This window comes from Pleurodeles waltl, chromosome 5 (genome assembly GCF_031143425.1).
Source record: "Pleurodeles waltl isolate 20211129_DDA chromosome 5, aPleWal1.hap1.20221129, whole genome shotgun sequence".
NCBI classification, from domain to species: Eukaryota; Metazoa; Chordata; class Amphibia; order Caudata; family Salamandridae; genus Pleurodeles; species Pleurodeles waltl.
The window spans coordinates 1,796,661,064-1,796,685,406 of NC_090444.1; the positions used below are offsets into that span (position 1 = coordinate 1,796,661,064).

The 24,343-nt window shown below is 42.6% G+C and overlaps 1 protein-coding gene across 1 annotated transcript in view; it reads right to left on the reverse strand.

Moving 5' to 3' along the window:
- Positions 1–8,851: 8,851 nt before the first annotated feature.
- The window catches only part of LOC138296796 (oocyte zinc finger protein XlCOF6-like), a 69,643-nt gene continuing 54,151 nt past the window's right edge, over positions 8,852–24,343 (reverse strand). Inside the window, exon 3 of the mRNA XM_069236237.1 lies at positions 8,852–19,048. Coding sequence (XP_069092338.1) covers positions 17,598–19,048 — 1,451 coding nt within the window. The 3' untranslated portion in view covers positions 8,852–17,597. The remainder of the gene's footprint in view (positions 19,049–24,343) is intronic.

Sequence of the window (24,343 nt, forward strand, 5' to 3'; positions counted from 1 at the left end):
TTGCAGGGCATTGTGGGTAAGAAAATGGTGCGGGGTGCATGTGAAACACACCACCCTGGAATCACCCAGACGTTTAGTTTTCAGATGTGTCTCGGTCTTGAGGATTTTTCTACATGGCAGCGTCCCAAAGTCCATAAAGTGCAGCCCTCAGCTTTCCAAGTGGGATGATTTTGAGAGTTAGCCAAACTCTCATGGCCCAAATGTAAAATCAAAACCCAAAATAATCAAATGTATTCTTGCTTGCTGTGGGATAAGATGTTTTAGTGTGCGGAGGAGAGCTGAAAGACTGTTACCCCCTGAGGTTGGGGTGGGGGCATAACCAGGCCCATACTGGTTGGTAGCCACCACCCCACTATTTTCTTTAATTCCCTGGCATCTAGTAGACTTTCAGCCCCTGTGGTGTGGATCGGGGGTAATTGCCCCATCTGTCCGCTGGTGGGTAGAACAACTTTATCCCCATTTATTTGGCGTGGGGGTATGGCCATACCCCCACCCTCTTATTTAGAAAAAAAAAGCTTCCCTGGTCTCTGGTGGGCTTTCTGCCCCCCGTGGGGCAGATGGGTCTTCCAAAAATAGGCCAATCTGCCCCCAAGGGGGGCAGATATGGCCAACAGTAATGTGCCCCCCATGGGGAGCGACCCTTACCCAAGGGGCTGCCCCTAAAGAAAACACACACATACACACACACCAATCCCTGGTGCCTAAGTGGTTTCTGCCCCCCCCTCCTCAGGGGCAGATCGGCCTAATAGAAATATGTCGAACTGCAGAAATGGCCTAAAATAAATTTGCCCTACCTGGGGAGCGACCCTTGCCTAAGGGGTCGATCCCCTTGCGTGAAATTGACGCAAGAAAAAAAATCCCCAGTGCCTAGTGGTTTGTGCCCCCCTTGGGGGCAGATTGGCCTAACACAAATCGGCCGATCTGCACCCAAGAGGGGCAGAAATAGCCTAAAATAACCCCCCCCCCCACCTGGGAGTGACCCTTGCCTAAGGGGTCGCTCCCCTTCCGTGAATTCGCCATTAAAAAAACTACCTGGTGTCTAGTGGTTTCTGCCCCCCTTGGGAGCAGATTGTCTTCATGAAAATAGGTTGATCTGCCCTCAAGGGGGGCAGAAATGGCCTAAATATAATTTGCCCCCTAGGGGAGCGACCCTTACCTAACGGGTCGCTCCCCACCTCTAAAAAACAAACAAAAAAAAAGATCCCTGGCGCCTAGAGGTAATAATAACAATAGGCCGATCTGCCCCGGGGGACAGAAAAGGGCGTGAAAAAAAATTGCCCCCCTGGGGAGCGACCCTTGCCCAAGGGGTCGCCTCCCTTATGCCAATTTCCTTTTCACAATAAATCCCTGGTGTCTAGTGGCCATTTCAGATGCTGGATCGCTTCACGATCCGGCTTCTGAAATGCTCTGAGAGACTTGAAAGGGAAGGAAATTATTTTCCTTTCCTTTGAAGCCTCTCAGGCCCCATCACATGATCGGAAGAAAATGCTCTTCCGATCGCGCTGGAAGCTATGGCGAAGTGGCCTCTGATGAGCTCAGCGCACATCAGACGTCACGGGGGGTCGGGATGAAAGGGGGAGGGCTTCCTCTTCCATTCATGCCTTGGAGGGGTGGGAGGGAAGCCCACAGAGGGAGCGCTAGGGTTCCCTCCGAGCTCCAGGTCAAGGACGTAATGGTTACGTCCTCTGCACAGGAGCACTGTGCCGGTGGACGGAACCATTACGTCCCCGGCACAGAAGGGCTTAAATTGTGAGTTCAAACACCCCAAACTCCACGCCTATCTGCTCCTGAAGGGCATCTAAGCTTTAATAATATTTAAAGGCAGCCCCTATGTTAACCTATGAGAGAGATAAGCCTTGCAACAGTGAAAAACGAATCTGACAGTATTTCACTATCAGGACATGTAAAACACATAAGTACATGTCCCACCTTTAACATACACTGCACCCTGCCCTTGGGGGCTACCTAGGGCCTGCCTTAGGGGTGCCTTACACGTATAACAAGGGAAGGTTAGGGCCTGGCAAGTGGGTACACTTGCTCAGTCGAATTGTCAGTTTAAAACTGCACTCACAGACACTGCAGTGGCAGGTCTGAGCCATGTTTACAAGGCTACTAATGTGGGTGGAACAACAAGTGCTGCAGGCCCACTAGTAGCATTTGATTTACAGGCCCTGGGCACCTCTAGTGCACTGTTCTAGGGACTTACTAGTAAATCAGATATGCCAATCATGGATAAGCCAATTACACATACATTTTACACAGGAGCCCTTGCACTTTAGCACTGGATAGCAGTGGTAAAGTGCCCAAAGTAACAAAAAACAGCAAAACAGAGTCCAGCATACATCAACAACCTGGGAAACAGAAGCAAAGAATTAGGGGAGACCACGAAAAGTATGACAAGTCTAACAGCACGCAATACAAAAAAGTATAGTCTGCTCCCACTAGCACCCAGGAAGGGGTCTTGCTGGGAAGTTGGAGGAGCCAGGGGCACACAAAGTTGTGGGTTCTCTAGGTGGGACTGAGGCACTCAGTAAATAAAAGATAAAAAACTGTGGTCCCCAGAGAATAGGGGCTTCATGTGGAGAGCCGGCACTGCCACGGGGGCCTTTGGGCTCTCTGCTCAGCCCCAAACAAAAGAGGAAGCTGTGGGTGTCCCGGGTAGGCTCAGGGCACCAAAAAAATAAAATAGATTAAAGTTCCAGGCCACAAAGTATTAACAAATGAAGGCCAGAGTTATTATTCACTGCTCCCATAAAAGAGCCCCCCCCCCCCCCCCCCATAATGCCATCCATGATGCACGTTTCTTACTATTTTGGAGTGTCCCCCATCTTGGCAGGGACATCACAAAATTACAAAGTTTCCCCAGAAATGATTTATTTTAAGTAATCCTATGTTTCAAGCGGTGTATATTATGTCTACAGGTAGTGGAATACAGTATAATAATTTTACATGGGTACACATGTTGATGCAATTTTTCTTTACATGATTCTGGGCCATTCTGTACAGTATATATTTGCATATTTTAAAGATAGTACATTTGTAGAGTAAATTGTACAGCAGCATTGTGGATGATATCATCAGTGATGTCATCAATTATGTCAATGATGTCATTTGAGAGGTCATCAGTGATGTCATCAATTATGTCACTGAATACGTCCCAAGTAATTCAATATGTGAGATCATAATCAGTACATGGCAGAGGCGCAAGTTACAGTTAGTTCAGCTAACTATAACTAGTGAATTTCAGTGTTTTTTAGTTTTAAATGGTAAGTTTTAAGGGACAATTTCATCTAACTATAATGTCACTTTAACCCTTGTTCTCAGTCAATATATACATTTATATATATATGTTAGAAATGAGGTCTCTGGTTTGCAGTCAGTTTGCACTCTGTCCAAGCAGAGACCCTCGCTCTAGTCAGGGCAATGGAGATACACACTTAAGATAACTCCTGCTCACCCTCTTGGTAGCTTGGCACAAGCAGTCAGGCTTATCTCAAAGGCAATCTGTAAAGTATTTCTACTAAAACACAAAGTAATACAGTGAAAACACCACAAAATAGACACCACACCAATTTAGAAAAACAGCCAATAGTTCTCTAAATGAAACAAGCCCAAAACGACAAAAATCCAACACACACAAGTAAAGTTATGAATTTTTAAATAAAAAGTCTTACTCCAAAGAAAACTATGGATGCATTTAAGTTACACAACGCACCTGGTTTGCGTTAAAAATAAAGCCGCACGAGCAAGCGTGTATTGGAAAAGTCAGCGATGCGTCGATTTCTTACTTACAAGTGAGGCAGTGCGTTGTTTATTCCCTGGTCTGATAGGCAATGTGTTGTTTTTCTCTCCCGCAAGAGAGCAATGCGTCTATTTCCAGATAGGCATCTCAGGTCCAAGCAGGTTCACGTCGATTTTGATACCCAGCGACAATGAGTGCGAAATCCGGCTGCACGATGACGAGAATCCGTGCTGCGTGGGGTTTGTGTTGTTTTCAGAAGCTGCAAGAAGGTGTTGCGTCGTTTCTCCAGCTGCGATGCAAGTGATGCGTTGATTTCCCAGCTGCGATGCAGGTGGTGCGTCGATTTTTCAGCCACGATGCAGGTGGTGTGTAATTTTTACAGCTGTGTTGCAGGTGGTGCTTCAAAATTTTCCCCGCACGGCTCCTGTGCGTGGATTTCAGTCTTTGTTCCACCAGCTTCACCCTGCAAGGGCCCAGGGACTGAAGTGGGCACCACTTGGCAGGGTAGGAGTCTCAACAGAGAGTGTAGATGCTGGCAAAGGAAGTCTTTGATGGCCTTGAGACTTTTAGTCCAAGCCCTTGGAGACACTTCACAAGCAGGAATATACCACAAAGTCCAGTCTTCGTACTCTTTCAGGCAGAACCCAGCAAAGCACAGTCACAGGCTAAGGGGCAGTACTTCTCCTCCAACTCTTCTCCTTGGCAGAGGTTCCTCTTGAGTCCAGAAGTAATCTAAAAATCTGGGGGTTTGGGTCCACTACTTATACCCCTTTCTGCCTTTGAAGTAGGCAAACTTCAAAGGAAAGTCTCTGTTGGTCACAAGATCCTTCCATGCCCAGGCCTGGTCCCAGACACACACCAGGTGGTTGGAGACTGCATTGTGTGAGGGCAGGCACAGCCCATTCAGGTGTGTCAGCTCCTCTCTCCACTCTAGCCCAGATGACCCATCCGGATATGCAGGCTACACCCCAGCTCCCTTTGTGTCACTATCTAGTGGAGATTCACAAACAGCCCACCTGTCAGTCTGGCCCAGACAGGGAATGCACAAGCAGGCAGAGTCACAGAATGGTTCAAGCAAGAAAATGCCCACTTTGTAAAAGTAACACAAAAGGATGATGGACGGAGTGTTTAAACTTTTCACTCCAGTCACAGATCTGGCTTTAATCTATCATTCTTTTGCTCACCATGGCACCCCAGTTTGAACCCAGCCATACGCATATCAGTTTTGACCCTGTTCCCCATGGGAACAGTCCAGTCCGAACTGCCGGGCCAGGTCCTCCCTGGACCGGAAACAAGCATCCTGCAACCGGTTTCAGGGTATCACCCTTCATCAGCCAGGCTAGCTTGAATCCAGTGGCACAGAGAGCAAGGGACCCACGTCTGGGCATACGCTTCCCACTTAGGGCAGCTTTAGCAACACTAAAGGATGATGAACGGAGTGTTGAAACTCTGCACTCACTCCCAGTCACAGATCTGAGTTTAATCCATCATTCTTTTGCTCCCCATGCCACCCCAGATTGAACTCAGCCATATGCAAATCAGTCTTGACCCTGTTCCCCCTGGGAACAGTCCAGATCCTCCCTGGACTGGAAATAAGCATCCTGCGACCAGTTTCAGGGTATCACCCTGTATCAGTCAGGCTAGCTTGAATCCAGTGGCACTGTGAGCAAGGGACCCGCGTCTGGGCATACCCTTCCCACTTAGGGCAACTTTAGTGACACAAAAGGATGATGGACGGAGTGTTGAAACTTTTTCCAGCACTCACCCCCAAGCACAGATCTGGGTGTAAAAGTGGCATTTTCAAACTGACAATCTAAAAAACAACTTTACCAAAAGTTTCATTTTTAAATTGTGAGTTCAGAGACACCAAACTCCAGATCTCTATCTGCTCCCAAAGGGAATCTGCCCTTAAACGTTATTTAAAGGTAGCCCCCACGTTACCCTATGAGAGAGATAGGCCTTGCAACAATGAAAAACAAGTTCGGCAGTATTTCACTGTTAGGACAAGTAAAAACACATCAGCATATGTCCTACCTTTAACATACACTGCACCCTGCCCATAAGACTACCAAGGGCCTACCTTAGGGGTGCCTCACATGTATAAAAAGAGATGATTGGGTACACTTGCCTGGTCGAATTGGCAGCTTAACGCAGCACACACAGACACTGCAGTGGCATGTGTGAGCCATGTTTACAGGGCTACGTAGGTGAGTGGCACAACCGGTGCTGCAGGCCCACTAGTAGCATTTGATTTACAGGCCCTGGACACCTTTAGTTCACTTTACGGGGGACTTACTAGTAAATCAAATATGCCAATCATGGAAAAGCCAATTACAAATACAATTTACATAGGTAGCACTTGCACTTTAGCAATGGTCAGCTGTAGTAAAATGCCCAGAGTACCAAAAAAAACTGTAAAAACAAAGTCCAGCACACAGCCAAAACATAGGAAGCAGAGGCACAAAGACAGACAAAACCACGCCAAGGATGCCAGGTCTAACAATATTAATATGCATGGAAGGGTGTGATCTATAATTACTTAGTTAACTACAACTGGTGAATTTCAGTGTTTTTTAGAGTTTAATTTATTAAATTGGCTTATCTCTGGTTGACATATCTAAATTGCCTATATGTTCCTAGTATATGGTCTAGTAAATGTAACCATGACCTGGAAGGTAAATGCCCCTGTGGACTGTAGCATCGATGGTGCCATCCACAGACTGAAGCTGTAAAGCATGACTTCATACCTATTATGTCTAATATGACTCTAAAAATCTAAAACCTGCTCTCAAGACTGTCTAGGTAACCCTTTCTGTGACAGGTGGGAAACCCTGCTTTTAATATTAACATCAACCCAGGTTTACCTTGTTGCTCACATGGCAGGGTATATAATATTTAGAGTAGAACATGCGCAAAATTAACACTGTCATGTTCCTCCAGTGATTAGCCCCCTAAAGCTATTTTCACTGCTGGATGCTAAAGAATGTCAAATTACAGATTAAATACTTTAATTTGTAGCTTTTGACAGGAACCGGCTACAATAGTCATTAAAAGACTATTTTCAAATGTATTAAAAGCCTAAACCATTGGTGACGTCAGATGTGTCATAACTGCTTGGGGAAAGTAACTTTTACAAGGCTGCCTTCTCCCTGCCTGAATCTCTTGGAGGTTAATTAAGCTCTCTATGAGCTACCCAGAAAGTGCCCAACCTGAATAAGGTATGATAACTGTTCCCAAAGCAGAACAATTGCTTAGGCTTGGTTACAGAATGGACTATCAATCCATGAACAACAGTTTGGATGGACCAGGAACTTCATTAACTTGACAGAGGTGAAGCCTGCCTGTTCATAGCTTAGTGTATGCATACAGCTGAGGAAGTGAAAGCCTTTGTCATCAATGCCCAACCTAGCCAGGCTGATCCCAAATCCTCTGGGAGGTAAGCAACCGCCAGAACTGGTTTAGAAGGACCACAGAGGAAGGGACTGCTCATGTCCTTGACCACATGTCTGGGTGGGCACACAGGCTATGCACCAGAGAGAAAGGGTTCTTGAATTTTAGGAGTAAAGTGCACTGTTGGATTGTTTCCAGTAGGGCAGACAGAAACTGCTGCAAAAGTGGGTAAAGGTGCCCCTGGGAACATATACCCAGTTTGATAGGATGGAGCAAGGAGTCACCCACTAGCTGGTACCAACCATAAATATGGCACCCCAAGGCACCCTCCTCACTGGTCTGTTTTGGAAACACTGCAGGGAATCATACACTGGTTTGTTTCGGGAAAACACTGCGAGGGTTATGTTGCACTCGTTTGTTTTGGAAACCCTGCAGAGAATCATGCAATGGTCTTTTTTTGGAAACACTGTGGGGGTTTGATGCACTGGTCTGTTTTGGAAACACTGTGTGGTATGATTTGCTGGTCTGTTTTGGAAACACTGCGGGGTTGTGGTGCCCTGGTCTGTTTTGGAAACACGCCAATAGGTCTCACATTTCTAACCTATTGGCTTTGCCAATGTTCTTTAGCCATGCAGCGCATCATCTGCCATGCTGGGTGGTGTGGCTAAAGTTTAAAAAACAAACCAAAATAACACAAAGGCCTTTGACATGGCTGCCCACAACATTTTGAAGGTGCGCACACCTACAAAGGGATGCAGGATCTTTTTTTTTCTTTTTTAGTTATCGATTAGAGTTGATAGGTAACTAAAAATGGGATAAAATGTACAAGAGTTTTAGATTTTTTTAAAGTGAGCAGGGAAAACAACGAAGCAATACAGGGATCTTAGGGAACAAATGAGGAAGCAACACAGGGGAGGGTGGAAGCAGCACTGGGAGAGTGGGGGGAAATAGCGCACCAACATGGGGAAGGTGGGGGTGGGAAGGGAAAGCCAAAGCACCACAGGAGGGGATGCAAAAGCAATGAGTGCGAAGGCTAGAGGGAAAGCAAAAGCAACAGGGAGCTAGGGGAAACAACAGAGAGAGAAGGATAGCAAGGAGAGCAGTCGGACAACAGAGAGCAGCACAGAGTGCAGGGGAAGAGACGTAGATGAGGGAGATGGCTCAAAGGCACATGCACTTTAAAGGAGTGCTTCACACAAAAGAAAAAAGTAGTGCATAAAAAGCAAGCAGTGGAAGCAGTGATGCCAACCAATCAACGAGATTGAAAAGAGGAAATGCTCCACGTTCTTGGTATAGACCACAATAGGTCTTTGTAAAAGCTAAAAACTACCTAGTAGGCGAGACCAAAAAAAAACTAGGTATGCCCTTTCACGATCCTCCAAAATAATGACCCAGTCCAATAAATTGCAATGTAAATCTCAAACAGGGACAGCATTTCAATGCATGAGAACGCTTGAGAACAATGACAATCGGAGTGCTTCAGGAAGGGTCAGACTCACTGCTCACAAGTGAGATGTCACGAGGAATGAGTTAGAAAAACCAGCATTTATAAATGCCACACTGAAGTAAAGACATCCAGCGGTAGCCAATAGTCTAAAAGAGTGGCTTCTTTGCACACCCCTCCACCCACTAGACCGCATCATTCTTTGGTTCTTTTCCAATACTTCCTCTATTGTGCCGATGGTTAGCCCCTCTTTATCATTAGTTACACAAAGTCGCTTATGGTGTAACCTCTTTATTGTGTGGTTTTGGTATAAAACCGTACAGTATTATAGAGCCTTTAAAGCATTTACTTAGAAGAGTATTCATGAAACTCGCAAGACATTGCACACTTACATCTCAATACAACATCTAAAAACAATAATTTTATAACATGAGAAACTGATTTCTACCTATACAAAACGATGTAGATTCATCTTCATGCAATTTGATATGAGCAAACCTACCTAACATTTCATTATGAGAACACTGTACAAAAGCATCAATTCTGCAAAGTAAAATGTTAGATACTATATAAGCAAAGAGCTACATTATCACTTAATTTCTTTATTGCATAAAAGATTATTTAGCCATCCCAATTTAAATAACAGACAATTAGACACAATAGATCAAGTATAAGAATATTTGCTTTTGCCTATTACCGCCATTCTGAGATCTGTAACAAATGGGGTAGGCCAAAGGTTGAACCTTCTCCTAATGTATACATGCCGTATCTGACGAATGCACATTTCAAAAGAATATGTTTAGTGCTTTCTAGTAAGTGTGCGCTTGATTCAAGTGCACCCTATTAGCTGTGTCTGGTTTTCTGGCTATCTTATGAAGAAATAGCACTGAGGCCCCACAACTGGAGCGAAACAACTTTGAGCAGCAGTTTCTTCTCTTCATCTTGGTGGGTTTGGTGAAATGTCTTCATGCTATCCGTGGTACATCTTCATACAGTTCTATTCTTTCCACTACTGTCTTTAGTGAATCTGTTCATTAGAGAGCCCAGGACATTCCACATTAGATTCAATAATCACTACCCAATCATTAGATTGCTACAACAGGGCTCTTCTTCACATCTGTGTCTGAATACATACCTAAGTGTGTCAGTTCCAACAGAAAAAAAATAAAGCATGATGCAGACTGGGTGAGATATTTCCCTGTGGGCAAAGGGGATTTTGCAACTTGCTGTTCAAACCTGTGTAGGGTTGGTATCTGTTGATGTTGTCTATGTGTGTTGCATAGTATTAAGGGTGCGGATCGTGATTACTGGATGGCAACTAGATCTCATTTACTTTCAAGCTTAAGTGCCACATGGAAATCCTGATCAACCCACAAGAGTCTAAATTAATAAATATGAAAACTAACGGGCTTTTTGACTTTACAAGTGTCACGTGGTGGGCTATGCAAGGAAGTTCTCCAATTCAGACATCAAAGGAATTAAGACCAGGGCCCCAGTTCTGGATGGTAATAGACACTGCACGGATGTCAAGATTTACTGGCTGCACAATAGCATCCCATGATGATGTGAACACCTCGAAATTGTGGATAACATCTTTAATGGAGGGGTTATTCCCCATTCTAAAGTAGACAAACTTGGGTTGCGAAATATTTGTGCATTTGCTCTGTTTTACCAAATAACAATAGTGCAGGCAAAATTTCCACTGTGAGCAGTTTGTGCCAGATTATAATCCTTATTCAGGCACCAACAAGTATATGTATCTATTAGGCTAGAAGATGGGCTCAGGATGTTCCTGTGAGACATACCAATTCAGACTGTATGGATTTACACTAATATAGCATCTTGGGGAACCCCTCAAGGCGTTATTTTCTAGCAGTATTACCACTGGGACACAATGCACCTTTGAAGGGCTGCAGTGTTCACCAGTTGCTCCTATTTGGGTAGCCAGAAAAGTGGTTAAGAGTTGTAGACTTCTCAGTTTCCATCAGCTTGTCCTTGTGCAAATGATACACATTCATCAAAAATAACCAGGACTGTGCACTTAATGAGCTATTTTGGCCAGGACATCCATGTGTATCAGTTGGTCTTCAGCTGGACTGGTACCAGGATTTTTGTCCCTTTAAATAAGCCCAACAATTTGCTACTTTAGGAGTAATTTGGTGACCTTCTTCTGGCGGTGTCTTCAATGTAAGATGTGTTTTCAGGCACAGGCCTGGATCAGACGTAGGCTCAGATATACTAAGAGCTCATGGAACACAGGGCAGCAAGCAAAGTCACTGGGTTGCGTATACAAGATAGTAGAAGAGCACCATATCTACAAAGAAATGGCGCAGTTGTGGTCTCTCCATTCAGTGGTACACTTTGTGGAGCAATGAACCAACACAGGCACTCTTGAAATAGTGCAAGGGTGTCTGTGTTGTGGTCTGTATAGTTTTTGTACAGGATAGGGATTCCTTCCTGCACAGAAACCATGCCTTAAAGCTATTTCCTCTATCTATGCAGAATGCAGCACACATTCAAAGAGGGAAAAAAAGAGGAGAAATAAAGATATTTCTCCTTGTCACACCAGCCTTAGGTCGGCTCAGTATTGGTGCGTAAATCCATTTCTACAAGTCTTTGTAGATATGTATTTGTTCAAAATTCATGGGTGGATGGGAGTGCCTCCCTGATGCACACGGCACTGCATTACTTTTTGTTACAAACCAACATTGATTGCGAGTTGTGTTGGTTGATAAATCCTAGCAGAGGACTTTGCACTGGGGCTGTGTTAAAAAAATAATTCAAATCAGACGCAAACTCTGTAATTTTGGGCCTCAATTTTTAGTGATTTGGATGTATCGGCGGGTACATGATGATGATCTTTGCCCCGTTATCTTTATCACTGCCTCTATAATTTGTGTGCTTTTCTATATCAAGACAGGAAAATGACTAACTCTGAGGCCAAAATGTGCTTCTAAAACTGAATACCTTTTCCGTTTCTGTTGACATCCTTAGCCTTAATTATCATACAAAGTACACTGAAATATTTCACCCAGTCATTAATTTCAAATCCCACTGGGAGCACTCCAATTAGCTTTTCAGATAGATGGGATCATGCACAAATGCCATAATGATTTACTGGAGAGATACGCTCCGTGGATCAATGATCAGTGAACGTGCTGGCATCAACTCCAAGACAGACAAAAATATTTGTATACTTGAGCGTGAGGGAGACTAACCATTTAAAAGTGCTGAAACCTGGGATGTAAAGTGAGGCAGTATGGTATTTTGTTTTGGGATTACTCTATCTAATAACTGTATCTTTAGTGACAAATGGCATCTTATTTAGGTGGCAGAACTTCCTAGGTGATCTAATTTCCATTTAATTATGAATAGTTTAGCTGTAGAACTATAAAGCATTCAACTAGCTTTGAAACACAGACAAATTTATGTATATTCCTTTTCGGAGCATTTGTTTGTTTTGTGCATTTGTAGTGAGCACATATGCGTGCAAGTGCCAATATCTGGAATACCCAGAGCTCTACTGTAGAATTTGTACCAGTCTGCTATGGATTCAGGGTTGTGACTATCTTCTGAAATCATCTCTATTTTCTTGTGCAACAGTCTTTAGTCTATGCACTTCCACCATACATAAACACAAGGTAATTAATTTAGAAGAATGATTAAACATCTCCTGATCAACCTCTTCTTCTCCATCCTACCCAAGTGGAACTGGGGCAGTGATCCATGCAGCAGTTTCTTGTGCTTAGTCACGAAATGAATGGGGATGAAGGAGAAGGTGGTGATATGCTCAATTTACAAGAGTCTAGAATTGTTCCAGCCTCATACAGACTGATCTTCCTGTTAAACACAGCCTCCTCTTTGCAAAAATGGTGAATTAATATATTTATAAATGGACTGCAGATAAAATAATCAACCAGTATCAGAAATTATATCCACGGGGGATGGGCACCAGTGTGATGCACCATCCTACTTGAAATTAAAGTCGATAATTACAGTATACGAGAAGTCTTTCTGGTGATGAGTAGTAACGTGTACAGCACTCTCCCAACCAAAAAAGCATCCTTGCAATGGGTGTGTAGCAGAATAAGAATACAATAAATTAAGGGGGGGTAGAGAAAGGAAAGGTTTTTGATCCTCACAAAACATGACATACCCATCTATCACATGAAGAGAGAGTGGGAGAGCACTGTAAATATACGCTATCAATCAAAGAAGTAACAAGAGCTTGATGATATGCAAGCTGGACTAAAGGAATGTGCACAATCTCTGAGATGATGAGAGGAGAACATGAGCATTAATGTAATGCATAAATTGTTAGGTAGAAAGTGGAAGAAAAGTAAGATTTTACAAAGCAAATACAGATAATGAAAACAGAAAGAGGAAAGGCAAGCGGAGGGAAAAGTGATTTATAAGAATAAAAACCGAGATTCCTGTCATATTTAACAGGTATGGGAGCAGGGTTGAGTCCTGGAGGCCACCAGGGATCAGAACAGTTGGAGACATATTTGCCAACTGCTAATATATATGTTATTTCAATGTTACTTTTCAGGTAACTTTGACCCAGCCAGCCACAATATCTAATAGACATGAGGAGAGTTTACCATTGGAATCAGGTATTGACAAATCACATTAAATGAACTATTGTGTGTATGGCAATGTATACTGGAGGAGACACTGTGAGATAGAATGAGAGAAGCAAGAGGGGTCACACAAATGCTGACGAGGGTTGGATTAAGAGAAGAACCTCGAGAGGCAACATGAAACAAAGGGAGGAAGGAAGACTTGAATGTGAACAATTATCAAGATAGGTGATTCAGGTCAAAGTGACCCCATGTGAGAGAACTTGGACAAGAGTATGATGGCAAACCACATCTAACGCCGATGACATTTTTAAAAGGACCAAAGCAGCAATGCCACCCAGGTCCACAATGAGCTGACAATCATCCACAATGGGCACCTTAGCAGATTCATAGCTCTAGAGGGGGCAAAAAACAGGACCGATGGGAAATGACTAAACCAAAGTAGAGAGGAAAAACGCAGGACTGGTGTAACTGATGAAACCAACGCATTTCCAGAATTTTGTGGGTTATAAACGAGTAAACCAAATGCTAGAGGATGGAAAAGAGAGCGTGACTTTGAGTCCACAGAGTTCAATGTGAGCAAAGGAGTCATGGTTGATGAAAGATACCATATATTGTTTTCAGATTACAGCCAGCCCACCACCAGAACTACAAAAGTAGGGGCAGTGGAGACAGCAGTATATTGGAAGAGCCGCAAAGGCAAAATCAGGGGCAGATGTCTAATAAATTCAAGACTCACTAATAAAAACGGCATTTGCATGATGGCAGAGGGTATAATCATGAATGTCCAAAGCATGAGTTTTTTAAAGAACATACGTTGATAAGACAGCATTTGAAATATTCAGGAGCGATTGTGGAATCAACAATGTTGGAGAATAGTAGAGCCTCAGAAGATGTACTAAAGAATGAGCATTATTAGTGCAAACAAAAGCAGGGTCTAGAAGGTTAGCAAGCCAAAAAAACTCTCCACAGTGAGGCATGGTGGTGCAGAAATGTGAGAACAAAGGAAATATGAGAAACATGAAGAAGGCTCATACAGGATGTAAAAACTGTGGCGACATGGCAGGGGATGTAATCAAGGAGTGGGTCACGAGAATATATAATTCTTGAGGAACTAACTGGAGGTTGGGTGATGGATCCGGTAGCTTGACCAGCGCTGGTTGGAATCCAGACACATGAATGGTGCCATTAAGTGCAGTTGTCGAGAGTGGCACATGACTTTAAACAATCGACCAATCTCCACAATAAAGGCAGTGGAAAGAGAAAAAATACTGTTAGGACGGGGGTGAATGTGAGGTCAGGGTTAAGTCTCCAGCCCAAGCACTTCCTGAAACCTCCCAAGACGTTAAGATAATATATATAACATAAGAGCACAGAAACAATGATCCTCTGGAATTCACATAACAGAATAATGAAAGAGAAAATGCTGTGATTAAAGATAGTGTTTTCAGGAGCGAGTTCTGGATCTACTTTAATTTAGTTTTAACTTTTTGATCTCCTGCATTATCTTGCCTACATTTTGGCCTTTCTACAAAAAAGATGGTAATAGTCATGTAAATGTTTTGACTGCACATCAAGACTCCAGGCAGAGGAAGTACATATGTTAAAGCAGAAAATATTCAATAGAGTGTTGCGGATACCCCTCAAAGTGGTTTAGAAGGGCAAGATCAGTTCTGAAGCTACGATGTTGATTATATATTCTTGACCATATGTTCTTGCAGAAGTAAAAACGCTATGATTTAATCTACATGGCTAGAGTTGTATAGTACCATCAATGGCAGAGTCAGAATTATGTATGCTTAAGCCTATACAGTTCGACATGCTAGAAATTGCAGGTAGTTAGTTACATGGCTAAAATGACAGTGAGAATGATATACAGGTTAGCATGCTGAGTGATACTATTGTGGGAAGGTGCAGCCTTTCAGATTTATGGAAACCTGGGGCAACCATAAACATACTTGCAGACAGGGATGTTGGAAAATGAAGGACCACCGACTGAAGAGGCCATGGCCAAACTATAAGATTGGCATCAACAAGCATAACAACTGTATTAGCAATTAATTATAAGGGAATTAAGGGAGGCTTTTTAAAAATAAGTTAGCTTTATGAAGGAGATTGGAGGGCTGAAAGAATGGGCAGTCTTTTTCTGATTTTTTTAAAGTTTCCTGAATATACCCAAGTAGTAACTGTAACAGTGAAATGCCTCAGTAAACATAGTTGCTAATTTTTTTGGGCGGGGTCAGTGTCCATAGTAGCACTCAGCTCTAGCTCTTTGTTTAACCCATGCTCACCCACATCTGGGTGGAATCTGGGCAAGATGCCTGTGTGCAGGGGCAGGTGGTTGTGATGCATGTACTGAAATGAATGCAAAGGTTGTGTCAGAAATCAACACATTTTAAAGCAGGAGTGCCCAGCACAGGAACAGAAAATGATGGCATATTTTAAGGATAACCACTATGTAAATTAGTTGTATTTAGAATAACTGAATATGAACCAGTTAGTGCCACCACACTTGGCTAAATTCAGAGGCAGGAAATGTCTGGAAGGAAGAGGGTTTGCAGTGTCTCTCGCCATATAGGTTACACTGGACTAGTAGGGCCCATCACCAAGTAGTGTTCATGATAATTAGCCTTCAAGGTCAAAGACAGCAAAGGCACCCCCCAGAGGAACCAAAAGCCAGAGTATGTGCACCGGAAAGATGCAAAATTGGGGATGTTGTTGTGGCAGAGCAGACGAAGGAGGTCCTAAGCAACCCACTATAAACAGTATGGATCATTCACAACAAACCAAAGGAGAAGATGTCGGCACAATTTTCATGAGCTAGTGGGGGCTACTTAAAAGTGCAGCCATCTTGGCTCAATGGTCTCAGACACTGATTCAAGCTCTTATGTTTATAATTTTAGAATTTCACAACTATGGAGTCCTTCTTTCTGATTACAATTTGATAGGAAAGCTTTGTTTGGAATGCCAGGTTTGTGACTACTTTGCCCTCCACTTATTGGATGCCTTCCACCTTTCTTGTGTGTTACTTTTACTTTCCTGATGATAAATTATCTGTTTAACAAATGTAAAAACTTGATTTAATCTTTGGCCTTTTGGTGCCTTATTTGACATACTAGTTCTGCTAAATATGTTCTTAACGTTCTTCATCTCTGCTCAGCGTCTCTGCTGCTGGTACAGAGTGGTCTATCTCCATACATATATTGTATGTTGTCTTCCATCGTACGAGAATTCTGTTCTTGTGGTATATATCTGGCCGTTTTTAAATCATTGTATTTTCATGGACTTCCTTGCTTGCATAGCTGCTTTGGCTCCCTGGCACCATTTAATGTGTCTTTGGTACTGCATACATTGTTTCTCTAGTCACTGGACTGGCTGTGTCTTACTGGATAGTATGTTTCTTGTTCTCTGTGTCTCCTAGTTTTGTCAATTTTAGTATTTCAATATTAATATTCCGTCTTCTACGACCATAAGAACTGCATTCGGGGATCACCGGTGTTTTCTTCAGAACATTTTGAGACTATCATGTGATTTCTTTCACTTCTTTTCAGTCACTGTACTGACTGCTTCCTCTCTGCTTCAGTTCTTAACATTTTCCTCTTGTCCTTTGAAACCCTATCCATTTCTCAGTCGAGCTCTGCTTCCTATTGTATGCACTCCAAGCTGCCTAGTCAAAGTGTTCTTTCTCTTTTCTAAATCGAAACAGATCGTACAATAGGTTGAATGATACTATCAGTTAACTACTTCAGGTTTTCTTGTAGTGTCCTTCAAAATAGTTCCAATTTACCCCTTTTTATTTTAGGCTTTCAGGCTTCAAGCTGGTGCTGGCTTCCACCTTCCCTGCTGAAAGAGGAGAACATTAGGCCTACATTATCTTTGAAATGTAAACATAATAATATCCTGCCTTTTGGATATCATTACACGAGTCATTTTTATACTTGCTCCGCTGTGGTGGGATCGTTAGCAGCCACAATGCGTTACTAAGCAAAAAAAAAAAAAGCCTTAGTTTTCTGCTGCGGCTGCTGTTAATGCAACAATTCCTATGGTGAAAGGCAAGCAAGCAGTGGGCATCCTTTATGTTTTTTTTATATTCATACATAAAGGTGGGTTCAATTCACTGACGTTTGGTAACAAATCCATTGCAACAAGCCCCATGGAGCAAAGACACAAAGCCCAGACACAAGCGTAACTTTCTGATGTTTGTTGGTGACTTCTTGGGTGAGCCACTATTCACATGGGCGACCTGGAAGGGGTTCTCTATTGTGCATTTTCTCACATCTGCACAGTAATTATGAGATTTCAAAACGCCCTGGCACAGATGATGTGCTTCTCAGGTTTTCGTGGTAACTGGTCAGACATGGGTTTGCTTTTCTTCTGAGTGTATTAGCTGATGTTTGCACAAAACAGATTCATAAACCGATCTATTTCCATTTAATACTTAAACAACTATTACTCTCATGTGTGTCCGTTCATGCCTGTGCAACTGAGAAGCATCAACAAACTTCTTCCCACAATCACTACATTCAAATGGCCGCTCTCCTGTGTGGATTCTTAGATGACTCTGCAGTTTGGAAAAGTCTCTGAAGCGCTTGTCACATTCAGAACAAGGGTACGGTTTTTCTCCGGTGTGTAATTTTCTATGCCTGATCAGGCATGATGCATCACTAAAACTCTTCCCACACTCCGCACATGGGAATAACTTAGCTCCTGTGTGTGATCGTCTGTGCCTATTGAAGTACACCATTTTACTAAATGTCCTTCCGCAGTCTGTACAAGTGTATGGATCCACTCTTGTGTGTATTATCTGATGCATTTTCAGATGTGTCCAGTCCCTGAAACTCTTCCCACACTCAGTACAAGTATAAGGTTTCTCTAATGTGTGTGACTTTTGATGAATAGTTAAAGATGATAGATAGAGGAATGCCTTGCCACACTCGAAGCATGCATATGGTTTTTCTTCTTTGGACGTTTGCTGATGCTCACATACAACTGACTTATCAGTCCCATTATTTCCACACTCAGTACATGGGTTGGATCCATTGACTGTGTGTGTCTTTTGATGTCTCTGCAGCTGTGAAGAGTCTCTGAAATTTTTCCCACACTCAGCGCATGGATATGGTTTTTCTCCTGTGTGTATTCTATTATGACTGTGCAGTTGTGATGAGTATCTAAAATTCTTCCCACACACAGTGCAGGGATATGGTTTCTCTCCTGTGTGTATTCGTTGGTGGATGTGTAGGTTTGATGAGGTCCTAAAACTCCTTTCACACTGATCACAGGGATGAGATTTCTCTCCTTTGTGAATCTTTTGGTGGCTCACAAGGGAGGATGAGTGCCTGAAACTCTTCCCACATTCAGCACAAGTGTATGGTTTCTCTCCTGTGTGTATTTTATGGTGGCTGTGTAGGTATGATAAGTCTCTGAAACTTTTCCCACATTCAGTGCATGAATACAGTTTTTCATCTGTATGTATTTGTTGGTGGGTCCGCAGGTTTGATGATGTTCTGAAACTTTTCCCACACTCTGCACATGTAAATGGTTTCTCTCCTGTGTGTATTTTTAGGTGCCTGTGCCGGGATGAGGAATCGCTGAAACTCTTCCCACACTCAGGGCATGTGAACGGTTTAGCGCCTTTGTGTATGTGTTTGTGCCTGCTTAAGTTTCCGAGATGACTAAATGATTTTTCACACTCAGTACATGCAAATGGCTTTTTGGGGGGTAGTGATTTGGAGTCTTGTAAGCTCTTCTCAGCCTCAACAGGTGTGGATGGTCCATCACTTGGTATCCCAGTCACACTATTTTTTGCAGCCTTCTGTCGTGGGTACGTCCTAGGCTGTCCATTATGGGCTGTATGCTTCTCTTTCTTTACTTTCTTCGTACATTCATAATCTGTTCGGAGAGAGGATCACAGAAACGAGTTAATATGTTAGTGAACACGTTATACATTACTGATAATAATAAGTAGTTCTGAAGTGATGTACATCTCATAATTGTCGCTCATACCAATCAATTCAGCAAGCCACCCTACAAATGTCCTAATCAATCTGTTCTGGTGCAGTAAATTACAGATGCTATGCAAAACAGGAAGAAAAACATTACCACCCGGTCCACATTAAATGAGCAGAGTTTACTCCATAAGTGCGTCCAAACTCAGGTCAGTAGCTCTGGAAGCAAGGGTTCCTCGTCCCTCAATATATGCTTACATTTTTTGTATTATGTCATCAGAAGGAGACTGCAATACCTTATTACCTACAGGGTCCACAGGGGAGAAATAGAGAGCTACACAAGCACGTCTCTTGGCTGATCAGCAGACATCCTACAAAACCAGTCAATGTGACAGGAACTAGATAGTGGGAATGTTGCAACTCATCTAGGATGCCTGCAGCCACCATCTGTTACATGCCCAGGAGGGACAAATCAAGGCAGCCTTTATTAGACACAGTTTCTTGCCTTTGCATGTAGGCTTACTTTCACATGGAGGAATAGATTTTGATAGAAACACAAAGGTTTCTGTCTGTCTGAACAAATCCCTTGCAAGTTCCTTTAAAACATATTTTCAAGGCAAAGGAGTACACTGCCATTTGAGCTTAATATACCTTCTTGAATTAGATGGATTGTTCAGTAGTCTATGGGAAGTATTAGACGGGAACTTGTTTGTGCTGAGTTCATTGAAAGCAGGAAAGAAGAAACTGATGAAGCATTTGAGTGCTCCATCCTCTAGAAACAGCAAGTATTAAGTATGCAATACCAACTCCCCAGCCATCTTTCATACCACAAAAGTAAAGGAACAACCTTTGTCTAAAGGCAAACCTGAAATAATGCAGCACCCCACTAATGCCAGGTTAACACGCAATGAATTCATTTCGATTCCACAACACATTACTATAAAGCACTGTACCACCTCTGAACCCTGCCACACTACTACCAACAAAACACAATCGGTTACTGGATGATGATGCTTTCAATGATTACATACTGGCCACTGAATACCATATGAATGTGTGACCTGATCTGCAAGATACCCCACTTTTAGATGTTGATGGCTCCAGTCTGAGGCACCACCAGGGAACATTACAAGCCTCACATGCTGTTTGTATTGCATATAAACCTGCTGACGGGTCTTGTTTGACCATCAGAAGCACACAAGAAGCAGGACTATTTGCATTAACAAGAGCATGCTATATAAGTGCCCATGAGGTATTGGTTTGAACTCTCGGGGCTTGATGGCTGAGACTAGGGAAAGACATGTTAGGAGATGGCCTCGGATGATGGCAGTGCTGTGCACGTTTGTACCAGCAACATTTGTGACTGTGCTATTGACTGTCTTTTGGGAACATATCGGAGTTCTCGGGGTGGAAGGCAAACAGGGAGCTCTGAATGAATCACTGGATTTACAGAACTAATCTGCCACTTTGAATACAGCTGAAGATTGGTCTAGACTACAACATATATATGAGGAAAATTACTATGTACAATTGCTGGGAAAATAATGTATTAGTGATGAACATACAACAATGTTATGTTTGCAAAAATCTACTGGCCAGTTCCAAGGAAGGAATTACATATGGGGTAGTTCTGCTAAGTAAAGGTGTGAGCTGTGTTTTCCTGTATGAACTGATGAATGGGACAGAGAGTTATTCCAGGTTCACTGAACAATGAAATCCTGAGAATGCGTGAAATAAGAGCATTCAGGCCATTACAGAGTATAGACCACAGGAACTACAGCTAATTATTCATGATAGGGATAAAAGGATATGGTTTGCAAATGTTAACAATTCTACTGCAACAACAGAAAACAGTTAGTACCTTCTTTAAAACTAGAGCCTCAGGTTGTAGGCCAAAGGTATTAGATGTTTTAAAGCACAAAGGAACACTACTGGAGATATCCTATGGAATACAATGGTATGTTGTTTGTGGATGGCCTATTGCTATCATGGCCTGTTAGTTACTACTCATCTTTTGTCATGCCCAGAATAATCTATGTAGGTCATCAACCCACCACTTGGGTGAGACCAAAGAGAAAAGCGGAATAGTCATATACATAGTTATGGGAATATGCTTCCCCCTTTTGGAGTAGCACAAAACAGTATCAGAGTAAATGGATTGATCACCTTAATTGAAGATCTTGGCCTTTGGGAAATATTACAGATGAGATGGTAGCTATCAGAAGCTTTGTTATCCAAAACTGCATGACACTAAACATTTTATTGGCATGGGAAGGCAGAATCTGTAAAATGATTAAAGAGATGAGTTGTGTGTACATCCGTGACAACAGTAAGAATATTGACCAGGCAATAAAAAAGATTAATGATGTCAGAAGAAGGGCTAAAGATCTGAGAGATGGGGGTTTTGGGAATCCTTGGCTGGATGGTTAGGAGGATTGGGAACAGGGATATTGGAAGCTGTCCTGATAGGACTTGGCATCCTCATTCTGCTGTGTATAATAAATGCTGTAGCACAGTCTATTGCCTCTACAACCCAGTCGATGTTTAAACCAAAACAGACACTTGGTCAATATACAGAGATGAGTGTGATCTGACAGACACCAAGGACAAGTTATGTTTAACCAACCACTGAACAGGTGACACAGAAATTACTGGCAACAGAAATGGAAGTGACATTATTAAGTTTCAGAGGAGGGAAGGTAGATGCCATGTTCTTTTGAGCCTGTATATGACACTTAATAAAAGGAGCTTGCGAAACGTCCATGGGACGGCTGACCTGTTTTGCTGAAATTGTGAGGCTTGAGAAAAAACAGAAATCACAAGTTATATCTTTATGTATCATTCTGCTGGTTTTGCTACAAATGCATTTTGCAATATCATTTTCAAATATAGTTTGAAGTTTGTTGACCATTTTGACTAGACAAAGTGTTTTTTAACTGTCATCACCTTACACCAGGGAGATGCCCCTAATGGCTGTGTTAATATGGGTAAATGTGTTGAAAGGTATAAAAACCTCTGCAAAGTTGATTTGGGAGGGTTAACCGGCTGAGTCTGGCCCCACGCTGCAGTATTCTGATAAATATTATGCTTTGAAACCTCATTGTGACTCTGTTTTTTTGAATGGGTTTCTAGACAAATATCTGCTTAGCTATTTGTAAAACATATGTCATCATCCCATGAGAAGTGTCCCTGTAATTATGTGTCAGGGGAAGACCAAGTTATTTACAAGACAAGGCAAATGATGCCATATTGAGGCAGTATTGCATCACTATTTTGTAATTTTTACATATTAACACTGTATAGGCAAAGTTGCACCTCAAATAAAAAATAAAAAAAATGAAACGTGACCTTGCCCTGCGTGGCAAAAGCCTGCCACTGAGGTGTAACACAGGTGATAGATCATGCCTTAGAAAGGAGTGTTTTAACATAGACATATTCAAGCAGCCTCCTGCTCTAACATACTTTCCCATGTTAGGGCTACAGAAATAACTAAAAGACTCCTTGAAGTCTGTGTTGCCCATACAAAATCTGAGACATGTGACGATAGAGGTTTCTCAGCATCAGAAAGGCGAAGGAAGAGTTCCACATCACTTCACGTGTTCAAGAGGAATATGAATAAATACAGGTAGCCCAGCTGTTCAAACTTCAGTGGAGCAAACTATCAAACACATTTTCTCAACATGATTTTGCAGAGACGCACTGCCATTTAGTATTCCTACAGCTGGAGGCTTGGGGAATTTCATATGGATTCCAACCCAACCAGATGATAAATAAAGGCTGAGAAATGGTCCAAGACACATATTAAAATATTTCCAGGTGCCCAGTGACAAGTCCTAAACCAGTTCCTTCTTCAATGCAGTCTCATAGTGTGTTTACATTTTGCAAGTAGCTAGGAAACCTGTACACAAAGATTTCACAATTTGCTTAGATTAGGAAAAGCAAATGGCCAAGCCCAGTGACTAAAGGATAAAGTACAGCACTGTCCCCTTTTGCTTTGCAAGAAGCTCTCCCCTTTGCAGTAGAAGTTGGTGTTTTCTCTAGGATCATCTGGCATTCTGGATTCCACAGCAGCAGGTAAATCAATTCCTTCAAAAATGTAGAGAAATTATTCTGAAATTCTGCTTTCCATGACACAGGATGCTACGAGTCTGTTGTAGCAGTTCAATTTTGTGAAGCGTGCACACGTCTACGGAAATGATGAGAACATGTTTTCGAGGTCTGCTAGGTGTATGGCAGAGAGGCAGGGTGTTTCATTCAATGGTCACATTCACATAAGAAATCATAAAAACCTTTAAGAGTGAGTGCCCTGCTGCTTTTTAATAAAAAAAGTTGTAGTTTTACCAATGAAGATCCACACTCACTTGTTGTCAAGAAGACATTTAGCACCAGGATCTTTCAGATCCAGATGGTGATGTGCTGATGGCTGCCTGTTTACAGGCACATGTTATGAATGTGAAGACAAATCACCCACATATCGTTCAGCTCCCTCTCCATCTGTACCCACAACAATTCATTATTACAGACTGCACAGAAAAAGAGGACACCCAATTCTGGATTCTCTGAGGACCATCACAACTCATGTGCTATCCTCGTGACCTTAGACATACACACAAGATTAACTATTCTCCAGGATTCCTCAATAATTAACATTTAAAACGAGTAGGATACCATTATTTCCACTCCTCTTGTCCACCATGGAGACGAACTAAGGACAAGTATGTTACTTACACTCAGTAACACTCTTTCTGGTGGATCTAACCACAGATTCATCGCCAACGGAATAGCCTCAGGTGCCAGACTAGATCAAAAGATTTTTCAGTATAGCCCCTGCATGCTGATAGGTGCCGTTGTGCAGCTCTTTGTCAACTCCGCTCTGCCCCGAAAGAGACGATCCATGCTGTATTTAGGGGCCACCCATGCACACTGATGTCAGTCTCTTTCTGGACACCATTCGTGCCCTGGGATGCAGAGCCTAACAATGTTCAATTCTGCCAGCGTGCAGATCTCCAATTTGGGACCTTTTCAGATGGAAGAAAGTCTATTCCACGGAGAGTTGGAGGGGCGGTGCAGATAAGCAGTTTGAGAGAGTTTCTGCCAGAAAAAAGATTACAGAAGCTAACTACCTTGTTCTTCTGATGGATACTTCTAACTGCAGATTCCTCACCTACAGTAAAGATACCACAGCAGTATCTCCCTAGGTAGTGGGCTTTGGAATACCCACACTGTCCTGCACAACAGT